The sequence below is a fragment of the Mus musculus genome, chromosome 1, assembly GCF_000001635.26.
Source record: "Mus musculus strain C57BL/6J chromosome 1, GRCm38.p6 C57BL/6J".
NCBI lineage: Eukaryota > Metazoa > Chordata > Mammalia > Rodentia > Muridae > Mus > Mus musculus.
In genome coordinates, this window is record NC_000067.6 from 192,844,469 (window position 1) to 192,868,810 (window position 24,342).

The 24,342-nt window shown below is 45.8% G+C and overlaps 1 protein-coding gene and 1 long non-coding RNA gene across 5 annotated transcripts; one reads left to right on the forward strand and one right to left on the reverse strand.

Moving 5' to 3' along the window:
- Nucleotides 1-11,284, reverse strand: Sertad4 (SERTA domain containing 4). 4 transcript variants are annotated; one of them, XM_006497248.3, is made up of 5 exons: nucleotides 10,417-10,557; nucleotides 10,171-10,318; nucleotides 6,484-6,675; nucleotides 5,283-5,398; nucleotides 1-2,747 (listed from the first exon to the last, which is right to left on the reverse strand). In XM_006497248.3, the coding sequence occupies exons 3-5, from the start codon at nucleotides 6,656-6,658 to the stop codon at nucleotides 1,905-1,907; spliced, it is 1,134 nt and encodes a 377-aa protein (XP_006497311.1). In that variant the 5' UTR covers nucleotides 6,659-6,675; nucleotides 10,171-10,318; nucleotides 10,417-10,557; the 3' UTR covers nucleotides 1-1,904. The 4 variants fall into 4 exon arrangements, with proteins under 4 accessions (XP_006497311.1, NP_937890.2, XP_017175228.1 ...); NM_198247.2 differs by lacking the exons at nucleotides 10,171-10,318; nucleotides 10,417-10,557 and adding an exon at nucleotides 10,975-11,284 and having other exon boundaries at nucleotides 20-2,747; XM_017319739.2 differs by having other exon boundaries at nucleotides 20-2,747; nucleotides 10,171-10,615.
- Gm15867 (predicted gene 15867) lies at nucleotides 10,460-12,388 on the forward strand. Its single transcript, NR_131748.1, has 2 exons — nucleotides 10,460-10,610; nucleotides 11,547-12,388. It is a non-coding gene; the product is annotated as a predicted gene 15867 (long non-coding RNA).
- Nucleotides 12,389-24,342: the final 11,954 nt, after the last annotated feature.

Genomic DNA, 24,342 nt, shown 5'->3' on the forward strand with positions numbered 1-24,342 from the left:
AAATTTTAAAAAACCAAAATGAATTTTGATCATTTTAATAAATATATATCAAGAAAACCTCACTATATTACAACACAAGTCATGTACAAGCATCTATCAGCTAAGTTTTCAACACCAAAATGTTCATCAAATATTGAAAATAAAGGACGAGACATTACTAGACTATTCAGCCATAACACAGGAACATCTTTTAAAAATTGGTCCTTGTGGACAATTGCCCAAATGATCTACTCATACACTGTATGAATGAGACCTATTTAATATTAATAGCAATAATTAAAAAGCTTCATCTTGGAGAAAGTGGGAGAACTTACCTATTTCTTCCTTTTGGCATTTGGTTCCTGTAAATAATTGTTTTAAGAGACCCAAGTCACCCAGACCAATCCTTGGCCTTGGAGATTGGAGTAGCTCATTAGGAGCTGGTGGGGGCGTTCCGAGTCCCACTGAGTACACTTGCCAATGTGCAAATCCAAGGTATTGTTGAGTAGTGTGTTGGCCAAATACACAATATCTATGACAAGCGAGCCCCATTTCTCCAAAATAACGTTCCGCAACCTACAAACCTTTACATTCTTTAAGATAAAACATATTGATCACCACGTACTCTATTAACATTGTGCTTCTCAATCAACAGCAAAAGTCATATATAGAAACCACATGCTCTTAAGAGTCTAAACGCATGAAATGATGCAAAAACAGGTCAAAATATAACGCATGCCACGGGCTGTGAATGTCACTGGATAAGGAAACAAAACAGCCCAAAGCTGGGAGAGCCCAGACCAAGCAACTGCTCGTTGCCATGGAGAACCAAGGCAGCCTTCTCTGTGCCTGATGGCCTTCCCCATTGTCTTCTCCATCTCTACCCAAAAATATCAGACCCACAGCCACTGGGCGTCACAAACAAAGGAAAAAGGGGGAGGGTAACTCGAAAGTTGAACGCGATCGTTCAAAGTTAAGTTTCCAAACTGCATGGATCCACCCTGTGTTTTGTCAAATCCCTGCTGTAACTCTGATTCATCCTTAATTTTCACACTGGCAAAAATTAAGATAAAGTAAGGCACCCAAGATGGCCCTGTATGCCACCTATCACCCCATCACTAAGATGGCCCTGAACGCCACCTCTCTAGCCACCCCATCAAAGATGGCTTTGCATGCCACCTCCCTATGACCCTATCAGAGATGGCTCTGTACACCACCTCTCTAGCCACCCCATCAAAGATGGCTCTGTATGTGCCACCTCTCTATCATCACCCCATCAGAGGTGGCTCTGTATGCCACCTCTCTAGCCACCCACTACCCATCACAGGCAAGCAAGGAGCTTGTGGGGAACTGTCTCCACAGATCCTAGATTGCTGTCTTGCCAGGTGCGCTTCATTTTGCCCCAACCTGTCCAGTACAAACATGACACAGCTCATGAAACCACTTCATCTAGCTTCCTGTCTCCAGTCTTTTACTCAGGAAAGAAAAATACTGCATCACATCGAAGCAGGCACCTCTGCTGGTTATATTGATTTGTTTACCAAGTAACTACCTAATTAACTGGCAAACATGTTGCATTTGGCTAGCGCAGGTTCCTTGGAGGGGCAGTGGGAATATAACGAGGGCATGTTTTCTTCTATCTATTCTACTGATTTTTTTTTACAAAAAAAAAAGAAAAGAAAAAAGAAAAAGAAAAGAAAACTAAGGTATACTTTGAAACATGAAGTTGGCTTTCCTTGGCAAAAAATCACATGAATAAGTGGCTTGCAGATGCCTACTGTACAGATGTTTTGTGCAATCTGATCTCCAGGCAATGAGACAACCCGGCGTGGTGTTCACTGCATGATTTTATCTGTTGTACAAAACTACAAAATCCAAAGTAAAAACTGATCATGCTGTGCGTGCTTCCGCGCCAGTGGGGGGCATCACATTTTACCCCCTCTGTTGCAGCACAGTTTGCTGCTCGGAGAAAGCTCCTTTTTCCTCAAAGACTTTTTCCAAGACTCACTCACACGGTTTCTCTCATTATATCCAGTCTCAAAATAATCGTAAAATTGGCCTTTGCACTCAAAATCAAGGTCGTTCCCCACAGGTTCTTGGCCGAGGGCATCACCATCTCTGCTGGTTTCGTGACTTACTTTCCCATCATTGTTGAATTTGACCTTTTCCTGGACACCAAGCGACCTAATGTTAGTGACAAAGATTTCGCTGGCGGGTATTTGGCTCTTGTAAATAGGTGCACTGCCTATGTCAAAGTCCACATGGTGGGAGCAACTAGGCAAAGGCAGAGGGGAAGAGGAGGAGGAGGAGGAGGAGGAAGAGGGAGAGGGAGAGGGAGAGGAGGATGAGGATGGGGAGGATGAAGAAGAGGTGGATGGGGAGGAAGAGGAAGAGGCAGCCGAGGCCACAGCGGCGGCCGAGGTGCTTCCAACACTTGTATTGACAGAGAGGGGTAGGTTCAGGCAGTGACCACCACACTCCTGATAAAAACAGCAAGTGTGGATCTTTTCCCACTCCTCTTTGGCCACCCGGGGCCGTTTCCGGTAAGGACAGTCTTGAGCCAGGAACCACTCTTGGGCGGGGGTGCCACCGAGGGAGCAGGCAGGGAGGCACCAGCTGTTCTGCATGACAATCTCCCCGTGGATCCTCTTCATCAGGTTGTTGATCAGAACAGACCTTCGCAGGTACACTTCTGGGTCATCGATGAACCTGAGCTTCTCCAAGGACATGTAAAGGATGTGTGCTCGCTCCTCGAAAATGGAGATGGTCTGAAAACCAGAGGCAGGAGAACCCTTATGAAACAAAGCTTGTGAAAAGAGTATCACTCGTTTAGAGGCTGGCCCCATTGCGGTGGATACCCCCAAACCCTCCTGTTTCCTAACTTACTAGTGTGGACCTGAGGAGGGCCCAGCCAGAAGGCTCAGTCACAGTGAAGGAGAAGCTTAGACACAGTCAACCAGAGCTGTCAGAGCTCAGGCCAGTAATTGTTGTGGGGGTCAGAGGTCAGGCCAGCAATTGTTGTGGAGGTCAGAGGTCAGGCCAGCAATTGTTGTAGGGTTAAGAGCTAGGTAATCTGAAGCAGCACTGAGAGGATTCAGCTAGACCTCGCTGTCAGTGACAAGGGATGCTCTGGGTGAAATATATCAAGCTATAGTTCACATGTCTTTGTGCAGAGGCACATGCATGCATTTCACAGCAGTATGTTTTAAAATTCACCCATTTTTCAAAGAGTCTTACTACTATTAATTGATTTTTTTGAGACATGGTCTCTCTATTATGCATCCTTGGCTGACCTGGAACTCATTATGTAGACCAAGCTAGCCTTAAATTCAGAGAGATCTGCCTGCCTCTGTCACCTGGATGGAATTAAGGTCTGTGCCATCCGTAACAGTTGAAAATCATTTTTATGTGTATGAGTGTTTGTCAGCACGTTTGTCTGTGCACTATGTGAGTGCCTGATCCCCATCCGTGAGAGGCAAGAAGAGGACACTGGACTCTGTGGAATTTGAGTTACATTCAGTTGTGAGCTGCCAAATGGGTGCTGGCAAATAGAACTCAGGTCCTCTGCAAAAGCAGCCAGTGCTCTGAACTGCTGAACCATCTCTCCAGCCCCAGCGCATGTCTTTTACAGATTTGAGATACAGGTTCTAGTGGGCATGGCAGAGTGTGGATGAGGCCACCAAGGAACACTGCTGGCTTTGCATACCTGTCGTCTGCCTTATTAAGTAAGAGGGAAAGTACAGCCAATGAAGCTCAAACTAAGCACCTGGAAACGGAGGGCTTTGGGGCAGAAAATAGAGAAGCAGAGAGAAACTGGGGGTGGGGGATGGGGGGGGTCAGTCCTGGGCTGTGTGAGGCTGTCACTGGGTGAAGGATGCTGCAAAACCATTAAAAATTGTTATTATCGATAACTTGTTTTTGTAAAAATAAAATAAAAACGAGACATGGCTTTGCTATGTAGCCTATGCGGCCCTGGACCTCACAACAGAGCCCAGACTGAACTTGCAGCAATTCCACCTGCCCTCCTTTCAAGTGCTGGGATCACAGGATGTGACATGAAACCTGGCACATCCCAGTAGCAACTGGAAAACTCACGGAGCCACAACACAGAAGCTAAAGAAATAAACATGGGTGCCTTTTTACAAACAGGCAGAAGCAACATCTGAAGGCTGGGGAAGGGTGGGAGAGGGGAGACAGAATGAATGGGTTGCATAGGGCCTCAGCACCTGGGCCACTGGGCTCTGGCTGCTCCTCCTTGGTAAGGTCAGTGGAGGTCTGGAGGGAAGGCACTGTATGGAAGAAGAACTAATGCTCTCATGCCCAGCTCTTCACCTCATGGGCTTTCCCCCTACGGTGTTATTTCTTTACGTTTGTCAAAAGAAAAATAGCTATCTTTGTTTCCTTCCTTGGGAATGAATTCTGAATTTTGACAAACTTGACATATGCTAGGATATATCAGGAAGAGCATGACTGCTTTCTGTGCATGCATCCAAGGGACGATTCATTGACCTCAGGAGGTCAGGAAAACCCCAATTAGCATAAGCAGTGGCCTCGCAGTCAAGTGCATCTCCACCACATGATACGACAGAGCAGCCCTATCCCTCAACCTGGGAATATTAAACCACAGGCAAAAGGATGTGTTTCCTTACGTAATATTATATCTGGGGAGAGAATCTCTTTCTGGTTCTTTCTTCAAGGAGTGTGAGAAGGAACACAGCCTCTGTCCTAGTTAGGGTTTCTAGTGCTGTGAGGAAGCACCACAGCCAAAAAGCAAGCTGGGGAGGGAAAGAGTTTGTTAGGCTTACACTGCCACAGCACTGTTCACCATTGGAGGAAGTCAGGACAGGAGCTCAAACAGAGCAGGAACCTGGAGGCAGGAGCTGATGCAGAAGCCCTGGATGGATGCTGCTTACTGGCTTGCTCATCGTGGCTTGTTCAGCCTGCTTTCTTATAGAACCCAGGACCACATGCCTATGGGTGTCACCACCCACAGTGTGCTGTGTCATCCCCCATTAATCACTAATTAAGAAAATGCCTTAGAGGCTTGCTTACAGCCTGATCTTATGGAGGCATCTTCTCGATTGAAGTTCCCTCCTCTCAGAAGACTTTAGCTTGTGATGAATTGACATAAAACTATCCAGTGCAGGGCCCCACCCCCTACATATGACAGCGATTCACGTGGCTCCACAGAGAAATGGCTCTCTTCTATTGCTTGGGTGGAACATTTAATGTCTGGAAATGGTTCAAGTGTGTGCTATGAAGTATCGTAACTGTTAATGAAGTAACTACTATTTAAAACGTACTTTATGGCTGCAGCTGCTGAGTGGTGGGTGAAGATCCTCGTCTTCTGCATACTTCCTCTTGAAGTATGTGACCTTGGGTGTGCTTATAGGATTTGGAATTCCCCTGTAATGTGATCCTGTGGTAATAAATCAGACAGACAAATGACATAAGGCCTGCCAGAGATTCTCAAAGCAAAATACTTTCATTTCCTTTCCCTCTAGTGGAAAACTTGGCTACATCCCTGTCTGTACACTCAGTGACACAAAGACAAACCTGTCTTCATAGTTGCTATTGGACAGAGTCCTATGAACCTGGGAAGGTAAAGATTTCCAGGCAGGGTTAGAGGAAAATGTCACCCACCTTTCTTCATTTACTAAGTGCCTGGAATCTCAACTCTGTGCATAGGGCAACAGCAGAATCCACAGGAGGAAGGGGTGTGACCTATCTGAAGTAATGCCAGCACTTCACTTACTTAGACTCTTCTCACAGGCGGCAGAACCATGGTACGAATCACTTTAGAGTTAGAAAAAAAAACCCACACACCTATACATGGGAGTTATAACATTTTTTCTCTTAAAATACAAAGTTAAATATTAAAGTTTAGAGTTTGGAGCAAGTAAATTATGTTCCACTCTGGAAATGTTAACATGTCAACCATGAATAAAGCAAAGGTCCCCTTTGAAGACTTAAAAACCTTCTCAGGAACCAGATTTTCATGAAGCTTATATTTCAGTTTCTTAGAAAGAAAGAGAGAAAGAAAGAAAGAAAGAAAAAAAGAAAGAAAGAAAGAAAGAAAGAAGGAAAGGAAGGAAGAGAAAGAGAGAGAGGAAGAAAGAAAGAAGACCCACAGACCGATCACTGAATAAGAACACAGAAGAACTTATTTGAGACTATCAGAATTAATGTCTAGAAGAACATATTCTATTTTCTCATCAATCGGGTGGTCCACAAAGAGAGGCAGCTTGAAGCTATGGCAGATTCCTTTATGAACTGTGGGGTGATAGAGGTCTTGCTGTGGAGTCGGTGACCGTTTGTACATCCCTGAGGACCATTCGCTCCAACGGGTCTGAAAGCTGGAATCCAAACTTTTGCTATCTACTTCAGTCCCTTTAAAAATGCTGTTCCCGGACATCCACAGTGGTAACCACAGGCTTTCCCAAGGAGCCCAGCCCCAGGGTCCGACTAGACACTGCCTCCTAAGGAGAAGGCCAAAGGCCATACCTGCCAGGTGTGAGCTGGCTCCCCGGTCTCCCTGAGAAGGAACTGGAGCTGGCCCTGGGGGGCTCGCACCTCCGTAGCTGTCAGCCTCCCATAGTGTTTGGTACCCGGCAATCTCAGCAGCTCCTTCTGAGACAATGGGCTCGCAGAATCTATTCATGGACAGAACCAGCGTCATCTCTAACAGCCTTAGATCTGGGGTGGAAAAGAGGGGAGGGGGAGGGGGGATAGATAAAGAGCTCTGATTAGGAGCCAGCCTGAGGATGGTCTCAGCATCTTCCTGTGCTTGAAGAAACTTTTACTTCCTCCCCACCCCCCATCCCCCAACCATCTGATTATTTTTCCAAGGAAACCTTAGCAAGCTCTTGATGCTGTTAGCTTAGCCACTGAGATCAGCAGCTCTGCATTTCAGGGCGGATCTTTAGAGCCCACTCTCCTTATTGTTCTCAGATCCCCTCAGCCTCTCTCAGACAGCTGCTCTGCCTCCCAAATACAGTTTTCTCCCGACCTTTAAAATGTACCCCTAAGAGGAAGGGCCAGAACCCTCAGCCTCCCTTCTACTAATAAGGTGAAATCAATTTTCTATTCAAGCCCCTAGGAGACCCCTTTGATGAGATCTGCTAATCAATTGGGGGAGGGGGTGGAAGTCCCTAGGGTCCTCCCAACACTTGGTGAGTTTAAGTCTCTTCCCCAGCTTTCTCCTCTCTTCCCAGTTCCTCCTCTACACTCAGGATCTTCCCCTACTCTCTCCTCCCAGGGTGAGGCTGACAGACACTCGGTAGTTGTTTCCACAGCCCTGATCGGCCTGAACTGGATCTGCCTCCAGTCAAAACACTGCGAGATGAAGACAGAAAATTGGCTCCAGTTTCCAGCCGTGAGTTGCAGTCCCACAGGAGCCAAGCACAACATCAACCAAGCAGCAGAATATTAAACAGGAGCCAGGGCTCCGGGCAGACACAGCCAGCAACTCTTTAAACTGCAAAGCCAGATGCATGGCAGGAACTTTCCAAGAGTCAACACAGCCCTCTCTGGTTCCCAGCCCTGACCTCAGGACTGCAGGGAGCAGCCTAGCCTCTGCCACTCGTGATGCACCCAGACCCTGATCCTGTCAAATCCAGGCTATGGGGATATGTTGGCCCTCAAGATATTGTCAAGAGTATGTTTCAGGTAGATAAGAGCCAGGTAGGACAGCAGGAAAATCCTGGGGCCACAGGCCAGAGTGAAGACCTGGCTGGCACCTCTGGTTCCTGGTTTCTGTAGGACATCCAGACCCACAAGACCCATTTGTGTTTTAAGAACCTGTCAATGAAATGCTATCTGGCTTGCTTGCTCAAGATGGATTTTCCTTGTGCTATAGCAAGGGCCCAGTTCATTCTTTTGCCTTCTGGCTAGGGCAAGGATAAGCTTATCACTGTCTCATGGAGAGTACTGTTCCCTACATGTTAGGACATCAGTGCACACCCAGGGGAAAGGGAGGAATGTAGCTTCAATAAGGTGGCAAGATCCTCTGGCTACCAGAGCAGCCACTGACAGCTGACTGTCTTTCACCAGGTGGCTGTGTTCTGGGATTCAGCTGAAGCCCTGCAGAGGACAGAGACAGGGCAGGGTCGCCAATGTGTGGATAGAATCAGGACATAGCTGACTTGGTCCTTGGAGACTGCATATCCATTTTTCTCTCCAAAGAGATGTCAGAAATGGCTTAGGGAAAAAGGATGTGTGTGTGTGTGTGTGTGTGTGTGTGTGTGTGTGTGTGCATGCCGTGAGTCTGTGCATGCTGTTTGTCTGTGCATGTGTGTGTGCATGCTGTGAGCCTGTGGATGTGTGTGCATGTGTATGTGTATGTATGTGATCTGGCTCCCTAGTCTCCCTGAGAAGGAACCTGTGTTGGCCCAGGGGACTCACACCTCCGTATCTGTCAGCCTCCCAATAATACAATAAATCTCTATCCAGAAATGCTGGGAGATGTCATTTATTTCACTCTTCCAGTCATCAACAAAGAAATTTTGTCTCCATCAGTTTAACAAATTCAGCGAGCCCTTTGGTCTCTTCTTGTCAAACTCTGCATCCAAGCAAAGAGTCCAGTTTCTTAACCTAGTCTAAAAGACACCTGTATCCAGAAATGCCAAAGCTGGAGACAGACCACGGCCCTTTCTGACTGACACTCACTTCTTAGGTGGATTCTGGAAAGAAGATCCAAGCCTTTGCCAGGTGGACCGCTTACTATGTATAAACAAAAGAGGGTTTACAAACCCACACCCCTAAAGAAAGAGAAGCACCTCCAGGCTCCTGCCGGCAATTACCTTGCTTAATAGGACATTAACGGGCCCTGGGCTGCTCTGCCCTACTCTGTTTGTTTATGTTCTAATGACTTGGGGAGCAGCTTTTCTGTTGTTAAGACTCTCAGGGCTTCTATTTGTAAGCATTGTTTACAACAGATGAAATTCCATCATTATGCATTTGAACTTGAAACGTGGCGGGATAGTTTTTAGTGTGGTTGTTTCTTTTGTTTATAACATCTAATTTCTTCAAGTTTTTCTTTTTCAGGTTGAAAACTGCTACATGCAAGATCTTAATGGGAGAGGCAGGGTTCTGCAAGTGATTTATTTAAGCTGGAATAAACCATGAATGAGCTGGAACTACTTGGGAGGGGGGAGGAGAATCTGCAATTGAGCCTTCCTGGTCTATTTGGAACTCACACTGTTGTTAACCAATTAGGGAGGCAAGTGTGGTCTTCTTGAGACGCTGGACTATTTACAGCACCCATGTTTAGCATGGATCCTCTGTTATGGAGTCCAGGAATCCAAGTTCACAAATTTATACTGTTAATATGGAAAACAGCCACAATGATGTATACTACGGAGATCTTGTTGTTTTAGTATCAGAAATTAGTTAAAACGGAGAGCGTTAGCACCCAAGCTTGTGGCCCTCAGGCTCCTGTGAGACTGTTTGGTCACTGAGGTGATAGTGTGGAATGGCCCCTCCAGCACCCTCTCAAGGCTAAGTGTGAGAGTTTTCACTGAGTGCTCTTCAGAGTGCATTTCTATACAATTTGGTTTTCCTGAATGAAGCCATTCTGGCTGCTATGGCTCAGGGTGCCGGGAATCTAACAGGGGCTACTGGACATAAAGCAGCACGACAGAAGGAGTATCCTTCTTCCTCCTGACATTGGGAATTGCAGAGCATTTTATATAAGGTGCCTCTAAGCTGCTGGAAGACAGAGTCCAACCCTGGACTGCATGGGGTGACCGCTGCAATCCAGAGAACTGCAGTGTTCTGTCCTGGAGAGCCAAATGACTTCCCCACCCACGGTCTCCAGGCGGTCCCAGGCAGAAGCTCAACAGTTTGGCTGGTTCAACCAATGGTGGAGGGAGGGGCTGGGTGGGAAGAACAAAACCCTTCAACGCTCCAAACCTGACAGGTGTCGGGTTTTTTTTTGTTTTGTTTTTTTTTCAGGTCCTTGTGGTGCCCCGGGAAGTGCAATGGCCAGCTGCAGTCCCAGGAGGCTAAGAGTTCTCTGTCGGTGTTGGGGGTTGGGAATGCAGGTGTGTGTGTGTGGGGGGGGGGACGGACACGACTAAGGAGGTCAGAGGTTTCCCACTGGGAGCTTTGGGGTTAGCATTCTCAGTCCAGGCCCTAGGAGGGGTACAGGGGTGTGACGGGTCCCTTATCCAGGGTCTCAAACAGACGCACCCTGGAGACTGGTATCACTGCCCTTAAGCCCTTTTCTGGACCGAGGGCACCGTCCGGCTAGCCGCTGGCCGCAGGGAAAAGTAAACAGCCCAAGTGTCTGGGAACAAAGGCAAGTTGTCTTCCAAGGTGCTGGAGCCCAGTGCCTCTCCTGAAGAATAAGGGCTATCATTATTCGCTCTTTCTAAAAACCAAGTTTCCTTCTATGGGAAATACACGCCAAGGTGGGATTCCAAGGCTATGACTCACAGCGGCTGGCGGGGCCACACTCCAGCCCGCAGCTGCCCTGGTCCTTCGCCGAGCTGCTGCCGCCCGCGCGGTACGCGCCGCTGGAGCTAGGGGTGGACCTTGGTGCCCCGCTCCTGCGGCCCGGCACTCGGGAAAGTTGCGGGGCCGAGGAGACTGCTAGAGGCGGGGGCGTGGGCCTGGCAGCCCGCGGGGAGGTGAGCCGAGGACAGCGCCGCCCGCAGCCAGGAGCAGGGGCGGGCGCGGAGGTGGCGGGGGACACAAGGTGTCAGCTCCGGCAGCGGCGCCTTGTTCCGCGGAACGCGCATCCCTGCGCCCCGCAGGCCCTCCTCCCTACCCTCTTGGCCCCAGGCCGACCCTCCTGCTACCCGGGGAAACCCGACTCGCCGCCACGGGGTCTTCGCCCACCGCCCGGGTCGCCTCGTGCGCGCCGCAGCTCCCGGGAAGGGCGCGCGACCCCGGAGAGCGCGCGCCGCCCCCGCGCCCCGCTGTGTCCAGCTGCGCCCTAGCCCCACGCGCGACCCTCCCCGCCCCCGCGCGCCCTGGGGTCACGGCTCTTACCGCGCGCCCCGCGCTCCAGCCGCCGCCGTCCTCCGCGCGGCCGCCGCTGCCCACGCGCCTCCCGGGCCCAGTCGGCGTGGCCGGGTACGCGGCGGCCGAGGTCCCCGCAGGTCCCGCCGCCGCCGCCGCAGACGGTTATGGAAATGAGCCGATGTGTCTGGCGAGGAGCGCGAGAAACCCGTCAATCCTGTTTGCCATTTCCCCGCGGATTTCCGAGCCTGGCTCTGCTGGATGCCCCCGGGGCGAGAGGGAACCTGACAAGCGCGCTCCCCGCCTCCCTCCGCTCTGCCAGATCGCGGGGCGCCGCGCCCCCGCCCGCCCTGCCTCCGCCCCCGCTCCGCCTCCGCCCTCGGGGCCGCGCGGGCCGCTCCCGCCCGCAGCCCGGACCCCACGCGCGCAGCCCGCGGGAGGCAGGGGCTGCAACGCACGAAGCGTTCATCGCAACCTGCCCAGACGTCTTGTCTATTTTTTAGATTTTGCTTTAGTTTTCTTATTGTGTGTGCGTGTGATTTGAAAAAAAAAATCTGTGCCTTTCCCACCCCTTACTAAAGACTTTCTTCCCCTCTGTACAGCACACGGAGATGAGAAACAGATGTCAGAGCTGGACTGAGCCTTTGCGCTCCCCCGCCCGCTCGATCCCTTCCCCAGCAGCCTGGGTGTAACAAGGCAGCACTCATCCTGCGGCCACGTGAACTGGCAGCTACTGGGTGCGGATCCCCGTGGGGGAAACCTACAAGAAAAACAAACAGACAAACAAACAAAAACTAATAAAGAAGCTTGCCCTTGGTGGAAAGGCTGTGACAGGAGCTCAAGTCATTTTATTTTATAAATAGTGATTTCCCCCCCCTCTTCTTGTAGTGGATTCTATTGGAGTTAGTTTTTGTGTGGATTTTTATTGTTTTGTTTTTGAGACTGGGTCTCACTGTGTAGACCAGGCTGGACTTGAACTTTTAGAGATCCGTATGTCTCTGTCTACCAAGTGCCACCAAGCATGGCTGGGTTTTTCTTTAAAAGCAAAACAAACAAACCGCAAACACATTGATTCATAACTGCTGTCTGGGTCCCTCTGTCATGAAGAGGTCACTTCTGGTGCAAAGAAGGAAGAGGTTTAGAGAGGTAGACCGTAACAAAGCGCGGGTGGGGGAAGGGAGGCACCTGTGCAAAGTGTTAAGAACTGCTACTATGCCAGATGCGCTGAATGTGACACAGTTCTTTATAGCAGTGATCCTCCCGCCTGCAAGATCCAGGCCTCTGACTGCCTGGTCGCTGCGAATCCAGGAGGCGCACAGACTGCAAACCAGGGGGAGAGGATCAGCGCCTGCAGATTGAGCTCCATCTGATTTGCATGTTTATTTCCTAGAATTGTAATTAAATTTGTGTAATAAATGTTTTCCATTTCATTTGTACACTCAAAATTTGGGTGACTGACATGCAGCTAAGTGAATTTCCTTTTTTTTATTTTATGAAGTAAATGTGCCTTATTCAATAAAGTAGCAAATATTAACCATCGTCAGGACTAATCTATTTAGAAAGTGTTTCTATTGAACTCTGTGCATCAAAGACACAAAAATTCTTAGGGTATCAGGACACCAAGAGAACAATGCTGAAAACAGGAGGCCGTGGCCAGCATATTTCAGTTTTTCCAAAAGACAGTCCAGGGTTGCACGCCTGAGATTGGGCTTTCTTGGGTTCATTCCAAACCATGTTAAATTGCCCTGACTCATGCCAAGATGGGCATTAGATGATGATTTCGGAATTTTCGAGATAATTTTTTTCTTCAGTCCATGAGAGTCCCACGTCCAGGTTGAGGGTAGAGTCTACTCTTCACTGGAGGGAGGAGGCACAACTGCTTTAAAGCAGTGCAGTTTGGGGAATCCAAATTCTAACCTAAAACTGTTTATCCTGTAGCTCAAATAAAGAACTAAATGTGGGGCTCGGAGGCATGGCTTATTATTGTTTTTATCTCCCCATATTAAAGTTTCATAGCATTTAAAGGGCTATGGGGAATCCACACACACACTTAGCTGTGTCAAAATACATAAAACCAAAAGGAGCAAATTAAGCATAAAATTGAGAAATAACATGAGACTAAGATCCAGCACAAGCTGCTTTTGCTTCTTTAGAGCTTTATCTCTAAAACCCAGCCTTCTGGGGAAACTCCATAGCACCCTGGGGTGCCTACAAACCAAATTTCTGCATTTAAACCCTGTACCCTTGCAACTATGCATATGAACTTGACCCTGTTTCACTGGCAGCTTTCCTGACTCACTTTTAATGCCAGGGTTACTGTCCCTTAGTGCCCACCTGCTCACAGCTGAACAAGCATGCTACCGCAAAAGGCAGTCACGTGCCTACGGAAAGCGAAACATTATTTAAAAATGTAAGTTGTGGCTATGACATAAGAACCACAAATCAATAGTGAAGTGTTTGGAATGAGTGAATGCGATTTACAAACAACAGCCAACTGAGTACTATGATGTCATCATTTTGGGATATGTGTGAACTTGCAAGAAAAAAATGCTTGGGTATAAAACTTAAAATACGTTGAGCTGCAATTGAAAGCCGCAATTGTTCTTCAGTGTTTACACTGAAGTGCCAGTCTGAGAGTGTCCTGACTGACACAGTACCCAACAGATTCTAGTGCTGGGGCCACACTCCTCTCTCTAGCATGGATTCCCACTGCTCAGAGACGTGTCCCAAGTTCCTACCTCAGAAGTGTGTAAAGTGCCTTCACAGAACTCTGCCACTTCCAGGCAAAGCTGCCCTGGAAGCAGTCTCCCTACTTTCTCATTCACATGTGAGAACTGAACTAGATACTAGATAATGAGGTGTGCAAGAGATGAGCAGGACACCAACCCAGACTTATGAATTCACCAGTACGGTGAGCAGTAGAAGAGTGGAGAATGCTGGGACGAGTTAGTCATCTGGGCATGGTAGGTGTGTCAGCTAATGGACTAGTAAGCACTCAGGTTTTACCCGTGAGTATGTGAAAGTAGGCAATAGATGAAACCAGATCATACTGTGTACTGAAAGCAATGGGCATCTTCAAGGGTCTGTGCTGGGGAACCACATGAGGAAACTAAACTTTAGGGCAAGCCATGTCCAGGGGACAATGTTTTTGAAACACTCAGCTGCTTTCTCAGCAGTACAGAAAGAAAGACTGTGGGTATTCATTAGAGTTGTGGCCTCAGAAGAGAGAGGAGATGAAGAAAGGGATAAGAATCATGAACATTCTCCTGTCTGCTGAGGTTGGAGGCTGAGAATGTAATGAGTCAACTAAAATATTTTCAGTGAATTGGAGAAATACGTAGGTCAGCTCTGTAGAGACTCCAGCAAACATGTTTATTCAGAGTTGAAAATGACACTTTGGGTTTAATGTGCAAACTTTCTTAGGGGATTTGTATCTCAAAGGATGCAAAGACCCCTTTGTTTGAGAGGAACTTGTGGTTAGGTGGTAGAAGTTGGCAGAGGTAGCCTGCCCTTGATGTCCTGTTAGCAGAGCACAGGAGTTGTGTAGAGTACTTCCTCAGAAGCTATCTTTACTCGTTTACCTTCACAAATAGAAAGTGATTCATTTCATCAGAAGTGAAGTAATCCTGAAGTAATCCCCCAAAAGATGTAAACTGTTGATAATGAGCTTTGCATGTTATCTCCCTCAGGGATATTTGTATTTTAATGGGAGTGTCATAACATTACAAAAACTGTAATGGAAGCAACTGATAATTAATGGCATGACTTCTGGATGCTAATCCTGTAATATATATGGTCCCTTGCTCAGGCTGCTGCTTTTGGAGACCTACCTGAGCAATTAGTCGGACATGGTTTACAGTAAATATCCTGACTAGCTGCAAAGAGATGTTCTTCTAACGTACTCAGTAACTTTTTCAGTGAAAAATATTCTGTGGCACTGCTTTTTTTGGATGCTATTAACATTTTCTATCAGTTATGGTGTGGTAACTGGGAGTCTGGAAACCAATATTCACTCCAAGACTTCAGGGGAAAGATGAGTGATCAGTCACACAAGTCATTTGGATGGGAGTAGACAAGCCAAGAGGAGATATGAGGAAATCTTTAGTGGGGGATCCATAACAAGATTAGATCCACAACAAGAACAGTGCAATGCAGGGCTTAGGCCAAAGTCAACTTGAAGCCTTCAAAGCCATTATATCATGGAAGATGGTGGTGCTGGGTGTTGGGAGCAGAAGGGAACAGTTGTCTGAATGTAAGGTGGAGTCTGGGTGCTCCCTGGAGATAGGGATTGACTTTTTACTTAATAAGCTGAGATAATAAGCAAATAATAAGAAAAGGTACCAGGAGTGCTTCCTGAAATGATCATTTTGTTTGTTTGCTTCTATTTTCCTTTTTTTGTTGCTCTAAGAAAAATTTCCACCCCACATCCTTTTCTGATCTTTGGGAAGAAAGGCTTGAATATCTAGAATGTGCTTTGTAGCTGAGGCTGGCCTGGAACTTCTAATCTCCCACTTCCCTCCCAAGTACCAGGATTACAGGCATGCATACTATGCCATCATTTTTTGTTAGCCCAAAATCTAAATACACAGGTGGGTTTACATGATCCAAAGCACAAATTCTGCAGCATGAAGTACTGAATAAAGAGGTGCCATTCCATCTAAAACCAGAGCCAGATTTTAGTAAGGCCAAGCAGGCATGTGAAGGTATAAAGGTATTGACACCAGGGCCCAAGTCTAAATAGAACCCATGTTGTTGTGAAATAAATTAAAAGAGTTACAAAGCTTTATTTTTGTCATCCTGCCTCACACACACACATAGACACAGACAGACACACACACACACAGACACACACAGAGACACACACACAGATACACACACAGACACACACACCAGGCGGAACGAGATCTGAAAAAGCAGGGGTAACTGACAAAGCCAGCTTATCTTGAACCCTGGTCTTCTGCACGTGCTTCACGCATATGTTATTAACAGGTAGACTGAATGCTTCACAAGACTTGAGATTAGCTCAGTGAGTCATACCCAATGGTGCACGACTTTAATCCCAGCACTCCTGAGGTAGAAGCCAGCAAGTCCTCTGCCAGCCAGATACACAGTGACTGTTCTAAAACAAACAAGATTAGCTCAGTAGAGAGCTAGAAGGCAGTAGTTTAGAGGATCTCTGTAGAATGGGTGAGGCCCAGACTCAACCCTTAGTTTTACCCAAAATGGCAGAGACAAATGGTGTGTGTGTTCTGTGTTCGTGTGTACATGTGTGTGCACCTGTGTGTTCCAGTGCTCATGTGTTTATGTATGTTTATATGATACTGCACCAACAATTCTTTCAGGGGCTGGAGGACATGTACACACCAACAGCATTTTCTCAAAGCTCATGACCTTATACATAGGTGATTGCTGAAGTCTTTATGTTTGTTTTTAGCTTTTTTTTTTTTTTAATGTGATCAGACACTAGAGAAGAGTTTTGGTAGCTTACAGGAATATATGTTCCAATGTAGTAATAATTTCAGCTATGTGAAAATGTGTAGAAAAAAAAGTGTGGGCCAAATTATATTTATTAAATATTAAATGTTATTGAATCCAAGTAGTGTGTTCTGTATTTACTGAAATAATTACTACCAGGTTTGTTGAAATGCATCTACTTTTCACAAGCATTTACAAGGAAATTATTTTAATAAAAACATATGGGAATTGGCACATTCACTTTCCTTCCCCTCCATTGCAGACATTCGCCTGGACGAAGAGCTCTTGACACAATGTGCACGCATATAACACACATGTGCTGAACTAAGTCATAAACAGCACTGGAAGGAAGGTGGGGGTGTACGTGGAGACAGCTTCATCTTGGAGTTTCTTTGTACTCCTAGCTTGTGAGTAGTAGAAAATGTGCAGGCAAAGTTCAAAACAGAACCTGCTTATGCCACTGGGAAGATATATTTATTTTCCACCATGTAAAAGGAAAAGGCATAAAATCAGGGTGGAAAGATGGGGAGGGAGGAAGGCGGGGGTGGGGAGGGAGAACCTGGTGCAGACATCACCTGAGTGGGAGATCACACATCCCGCACACACAGGAGCTCTGCACACACATGCACAGATTCATCTCTGACAATTTAATTGTTTAATGGTAGGACTAACAAGGAATCCTTTCTGAAGTAATGGCATATAAAGGCTTCCCAGCGAAGTTAATATCCTGCTGCATTTGATGGGTGTTTCCCATTTGTGCGGTTCTGCTTTAACAGACTCCCTGAGCTTGTGGAGGGGGTGGGCAGGAGGGGCAGTGGTGTCTGCATTCAGCAGCAGAATCTGGAGCCTGACTTAGACTGTCAGCTCAGCCATTAAGGCCATAAATCCAAGGCTCCAGCCAGCCCCAGACCATTGCTCACATGGGTTGTAAGGTTCTGGTTTGCAGGCCTGGGATCTGACTCCAGGACTGCAGCTGGGTGCTTGTCTGCTGGCGGAGTTGTCTCTTCAGTTCTTAGTTCCCAGGCTCAGGGATTGGGAGCAATCTGTACTGAGGTGGCAAGGCTTCCCTGTGGCCAGTCTTCTGTGACCAGTCTTCACAAGGACAGGCACATTGCCATTCTGATGCTTCAGCTTGTATTTATGTCCTGATGGGGAGACTCCTCACACTTCCTCAGGTTCAGCCTTGCTCGGTGTCTGGGGACAACATGCACTAGTTGGAGAAGTATGAACCTGAGGAAGGGAGTGGGTCTCACTACAGACCCTTCAGTGTTCACGCTGCAGTCACCATTCTTAGGAATACTCTTTACCAATTACATTTTGACTCTGGATACTGGGTATGGGGTTAGCTTGTTCTCCATCAGAGAACACCAGGGGAGGTGGCTTAAGCGCGGTGACTTTCTGCCTGTCTTGACCTTCCAGCCCTCAGTGCTGACTCCTCTCACTGAAGCCCTGTCTGTGTCTCTCAGTCAAGGAACAGGCTTAATAGGCAGAGTTGGAAACGGCAGACTATTTATATCACGAGCTTTCTAGCCCACAGCTCTGGCTCTTGCTTCTATTATCATTACTTATTCATAGACTTTTATTCCCAAATATCATTACCCTTTACAGTAATAGGATCAGGAAAGCAACCACTTAAAACAAAACAAACAAATGTGGGCATCTAGTCTGCATGTAACAGGACATGTTTCCAGATCCCTCAGCTCCAGCTCTCCCTGCCACCTGGGGAGAAGTAGTTCTCACCAGCCACCAGCAGCTCCCTCACTGACTGACAAGGGGGCTGGTGTGGGGAAGGCATGGCAACAGTGACAGTCTCAGAGAGCAGAGGGAGCAATGAAATCTAAGAAAAACTGGGGGAAATGGAGGAAGGCGAGAAGGATATGAAATGCTCATTCTCTGAAACTGTCAGCAGGGGAAGGTAGCCATTCCCTATCTGTTAATGCCAGCTATGTACCCAAGACCTACTGCATATCAACAATAGCTACCATGCACCAAAGACCTACCATATAGCATCAACAGTTACCAGGTACCAAAGACCTATTGTGTACTATTAGCAGTTATCTTGTGTTGAAGACCTACTGTGTACCATTGATCTTGATTTTGTCACAGGGGTTCACAGAGCTTAGGCTGGCTTCATACTTGCTATGGAACTCAAAATGACCTTAAACTTCTAATCATCCTGTTTCTACTTCCTGAGTGCTAAGCTTACAGGCATGTGTCACCATACTTACTTTATGCAGCACTGGGGATCAAATACAGGGCTGTGTGCATGCTCAGTAACTGGGGTAAATCCCAAGTCTTCCATAGGTTACTTGATTTGAATAACTTTTATCACTAGGTATAACTGTTTCTACTTTACAGGTTCAGGAAACTGAGGTTTAGGAAGGCCAAGTGGTTTGGTCCTAGCTGTATGTTTTAATTCAGGGGATCTGGAATGTAGACGTAGATCTTACTCTGCCCTGCATTTCATTCTGCCCTCGTCTCACTTGTGTATTACTGATGTCTATGCCATCAGAAATTATTAAAATATGAAAGCACCATGAAGCTATGCATCCAAGTACGTGGCTAGTGCACATTCTGCCTTGCTCTGCTTGGCTGACTGAGTACAGAGCCTTAGTTGTCAAGCATTCAGAATGTTTTCAAGTTGGAAACCCCTTGCTTTTTTTCATTTTTTAACCCTTTACAAGGACAGCTAGAAATTTATTTGTGGCTTGGCTACGAGGACTAGAGTCTGGAGTAAAAATTGCCCCTAAATCTCTGGTAGAGATGTAAAGAACAGGATTTCATGTATAATGGGAAGGTATACAAGAAGTGAACTATCAGGGGAAAGTATGACTTCACCAAAGAGTAGCCTGACTATTGCATGCAGACAGCCAAGGTTGAAGTCAGCAGTGATAACTCCAGTTGGCAGCATGTACCCTTCATGCCTTTACCCCTGTAGTCTGGTCCCCCAAACTCACAACTTCATTCTAATCCTGAGAAGAACAGCAGGCAAATCCCAGCTGAGGACTTTGTAGACAGTACCTGGGCAGTCCTCCTTAAAACAGGAAAGTTAAAGGAGTGTCAGTCAAGATCAGTCCAAGGAGAAAGGATAGTAAAATGGTAGCCAGGAACCCTGGGACAGAGAACATACATCATACTAACGGAAGATGGGAATCGCATAGGTACTCTCTTCTTGGTGTTTCTGTAAATCTCAAACTGTTGAAGCTAAGACTATGGAAATATGCCACAAGTGTGTGTGTGTGTGTGTGTGTGTGTGTGTTTGTGCATGTGCACACACTGAACTAGAACTGAAGCTCTTAACATTGTGAAGAAGAGGAGGACTCTAAGGTCTTTATGCTAGTCACTACAAATGTGTAGAGATGGTCCTCATATCCTAGAGACTTCTGTGCTTACAGTGAGACACACTGATACCTGTAGTTTAGTGTGAGACACAGTTAACATCGATTGACATTTGTGGTTTAATGTGTAACACACACACACACATCAACTGGTATCTGTAGTTTACTGTGCATGATACACACTGTTGATTGACATGTGATTTATGGTGCATGAGGCACACCACAGATTGATGTGTGTGGTTTACTGTGCGTGAGACACAAACATCATGGATTGACATCTAGTTTACTGTGCATGATACACAAACTAATTAAAATTTCTTCTGTGTTACATAAACGTTCTCAATTCCTTTTGTATCCACTGATTTCTAAACCAATTGGACTTTTACACAATCCACAGGTCTTACGACAGTGTTTCCTAGCTTAGATCTCTGGCACTTTGACAGCAGGGAATATTTATGATTCAAAGGCAGGCTTACTCTTGTCTGGAAGGAAGCATAGAATCTAGAGAGTCTATACAAAGCTCTATATATTATTGGGGAGGAAAGGGTTTATTCCATCTTACAGCTTGCAGTCTACCATCTAGGAAAGTTGGGGTAAGAACTCAAGGCAGAAAATGAAGCAGGAACTGAGGTAGGGAACAAGAAGTGTTTCCTGGCTTTCTTATAGCATCCAGGACTACAAGCCCAGGGGTAGCACTGCCCAGAGTGATCTGGGCCCTTCCAAATCAATCATCCAAAACAAACAAACAAACAAACAAACAAACAAACAAACAAACAATGTACTACAGGCATGCCCTAGGCTAATCTAGTGGAAGCATTTTCCCAATTGTGGGTTCTCTTTCTAAATGACTCCAATGCATGTCACATTGACATAGAAGTAGCCAGCACACATTCCTCCTTTCCTTTCTTTCTTTTTTGACAGTCTCATGTAACCTAGGTTGGTCTCTCAAACTTGCTAAGTAGCAGAGGATGATCCTGAACTTCTGTTTCCCATACTTCTACCCACTGAGTACTGGAATTATCTGAGTTTATCATGACATTCATTTGATGTATTGCTTGACATGTAAGCCAGGGCCATGCCAGGCAAATACACTATGGATTGAGCTATATCTCAATCTTATCACTTGAATCTTGTTTGTTCTTCCCTAATTTACTTCCTTTTAGTGGATCTCTGCTTCTAGTAGCTTCTCTAAGAACAGGTCTGTACACTGAAACTGTATTCTGTGAACTTTGCCAGTTGGTTTAGTGTTAGGCTTGTCAGGGAAGGGCTCTGAAAGGACATTGCAAGGCACAGCAGGGAAAAGGACTTCTTCTCTTCACAGGTGCCCAGGTGACACTCTTCCTATTAGTTCCTCAATCTTGATTCAGAAGGGCTTCACATCACCACATTCTATTGGGTGGTCTCCTGTGGGCCAAGGTACCCAACTGTCTCAATTTCTTTCCCTGTTGCTGTGATAAACACCCAAGTCACATAAGGGAGAAAGGGTCTATTTTAGCTCATGGTTCCAAGTTGGGAAGTCATAGCATGAGGAGCTTTATAAGTTGGTCACATCACAGCCACAATCAAGAATAGAGATCAAAGAATGCCCATGTTCAGTTTGCTTTCCCCATTTTTAACAGTTTGGGAGACTGCCTAGGGAATGGTGCCACTCACAGTTACCAACCTCAGTTACCATAATCATGAAAACTCCCCAGATATGCTCTCAGGCCATCTTGGTCTAGACAGTTGCTTGTTGAAGTGCGCTCTCTCTCTCTCTCTCTCTCTCTCTCTCTCTCTCTCTCTCTCTCCACACACACACACACACACACACACACACACACACACACACACACACACTAATCCTGAAATATCTGTGCATTTACATACAGGCATAAATGAGGAAAGACTTCCTGAATTTGTGCACAAAATCCATTAATTCATATCCTAGATTGAACAAAAATAAATAATGCTGAAAGCAGCTAAGCACTGGCTTTCATTTCTTTTTGCTTCATGAAGGCAAACACACTGCTGTTCTAGAGTGTCAAGCTGACAAGTTAGACTAACCATCACAACTGTGAACTTTTCCATTGTCCATGGGTGTCATCACACCTTCTGAAATGAAGGCTGAATTTCATTCTTTGCTGGGGGGGTCTTTCAACTCCTTCTGGCTTATAGATTCTCCTTTCTTCTCTCTACAGCTAACATTTCCATGCTTCTTAGGGTTCTCTTACACATCTTAGTAATGAATTTCCTTACTAACAGAGGATGGTTTCTCACTGTCAGTCATGATACTCATGATGGCTGATATATGTTGTCTATCTGAAAATGTCATCATTCCACCTTTTCCCTTGATTGAATGCTTGGCTACGAATACATTTCTGGGGTAAAAGTAATTTCCCCCAGAATTTTAAATACTGTTGCATTTCTTCTAGTTCCATTGTATTACAGAGATTTCTCCTATGTTAGCTTCTCCAAGATGAGTCTTCCAGTCTGCTTGAGGGGTTCAACCTTGCAGACAAAGGCTGTGAGGCTCTCATCTTTGAGGTTTGAATCTAACGTGCTGGTTGCACTATTCTCGAAGCTATGGAATGTTTAGCAGTTGGAGATTAGCTGGTGGACTGATGTTGAGAGCAAGGTACTTTCTATTATATAAAACAGTGGTTTGAGGTTGAAGAGATGGCTCAACCATTAATAGTGCTTGTTGCTCTTGCAGAGGACCTGAGTTTAGTTCTCAGCACCCATGTGGTGGTTCATAACTATCCATAACTTCAGTTCTGTCTTCCAACTTCCATGGACACCAGCCACGAATGGGCACACATATGTTCATGCAGTCAAAACATTCATACTTAAAATAAATAGAAAGCAGTGGCTTTTTGGGCTATCTTGCCCTAGGAGACTCCATTTAAAATGGAACTTTTGATTCCATTATGGGGAAGAAAGATGGCTTCATTTCCTAGGTAGATCTTAGAGACCTAGATCATGATCTGTCAGACACCACAATTCAGTATAGTGATAAATGACCAATAGGAATAGAAAGGTCTGTACCCCTGTAAATTTACTGGGGTGAGTTTGAACTGTATGAGCACATGGGTATATTAAAGTTGTATCATGGAAACCAAGCCCAAGAACTTTTCAGACCTACACCAACCAATCACCCAATAGCTGGTGTATGCATCAAGGATTAGCAAGCAGTAGATTCCCTGACTGTCCCTAGTTCTGGCTTGGTTCATTCCTCTGCTGTTGAAGCAGCTTACTTGATCCACCCACCTGTTTACCTGCCTGCACCTACACCAGAACTCCCAACTTCCTGCTCTGAATCTGGTTCCATCTTCACCTCACAACTGAACTCCACAGTTGCACTCTCAAACTCTGTCCCCAGCTTCAGCAGCAACTCCCTGTTGACACTGGTATGGTTTGTAATCAATATAGACTTCTGGACCTTGCTTCAGCTTACTTCTGGAACCTTTTCAATTCTTTTATAGCCTCTCTAATGTATATATTCTGTAAACCAAATATGCGTGCATATAGATATACTTACTGTGATGTATGAAATAAGAATTAAAACTATCAGTTATAATATAATATAATAATTGGAGTAAGAGAACCTGTACTTACCTTGACCAGGTTCATTACCAAACTCAATAAATGTGAAGACTGTAGAAAAACATGAACACATTTGTCTAGATTCCAAGCACAACACATTTGTGACTATAGGGGATTCTATAGGCAGGACTTTGAAGGTTATACCCAACCACTGATTACTGCTACTCTTAGCTTCTTGGTCTGCGGTAACAGTCTCTTCCTCATGTTCCTATTGCTATGATCTGAGCTGCTCTGCCCTGCCTTCCCCACTGAAGTCCCATACTGAAGTCCCCTGAAACCATGATCCAAATTGTTTCTCTGTTTCTTTCAGGTATCCTGTGCCAGTGACATGAAAAGGAAGCAACAAGTTTTTCAAACCCAGACCTTCATTTTCATCATGGCATCTTCGTCCTTTGCTTCCCGATGTTGACCTCAGTTACTGGAACATGTTAAAAGACTAACTGTAGGAAGGTTGTCTTTATTGGTGGAGGAGTAGGGAGTCTGGGGTTCTAATTGCTCCTACAGAATCATCCCATCCTTCCATCTGGACCATGTTCTGACATGATGTCAGTGATCTGTGATCTAGATAGGTCTTGTTCTCCTGTCAGATATTTATTAGTATCTCTCCACTTGTGTGTCTCTTTCCTCAATTCTATTACACTGCAGCCTCCTCATTTCTCCTACAGATTTATGTGTTTTAGGCAATCTCCACTTTTACATGAACAAAAAGGTAAAAACAAATACATGAATTCAGTCTGGCATGTTGATCAGAAGTTGTTTTGTTTCTTAAGGTTTCATTCTATAAATCAAATGTATTAAAAAAAAATCTCCCACTTGGCATATAGGGTAGACCTAGATGGAAATGATATATTTTTACATGTAAAACGTATTCCTAGGAGAATAGAAAAGTTGAATCAAGATATCCTTTCAAGATGTTGAATTCTAACAGTAGTAAACTAGAAACTACTGAATTAAGATAAAAATGAGCACACACACACACCAGACAAAAATCATCAAGTTTCCC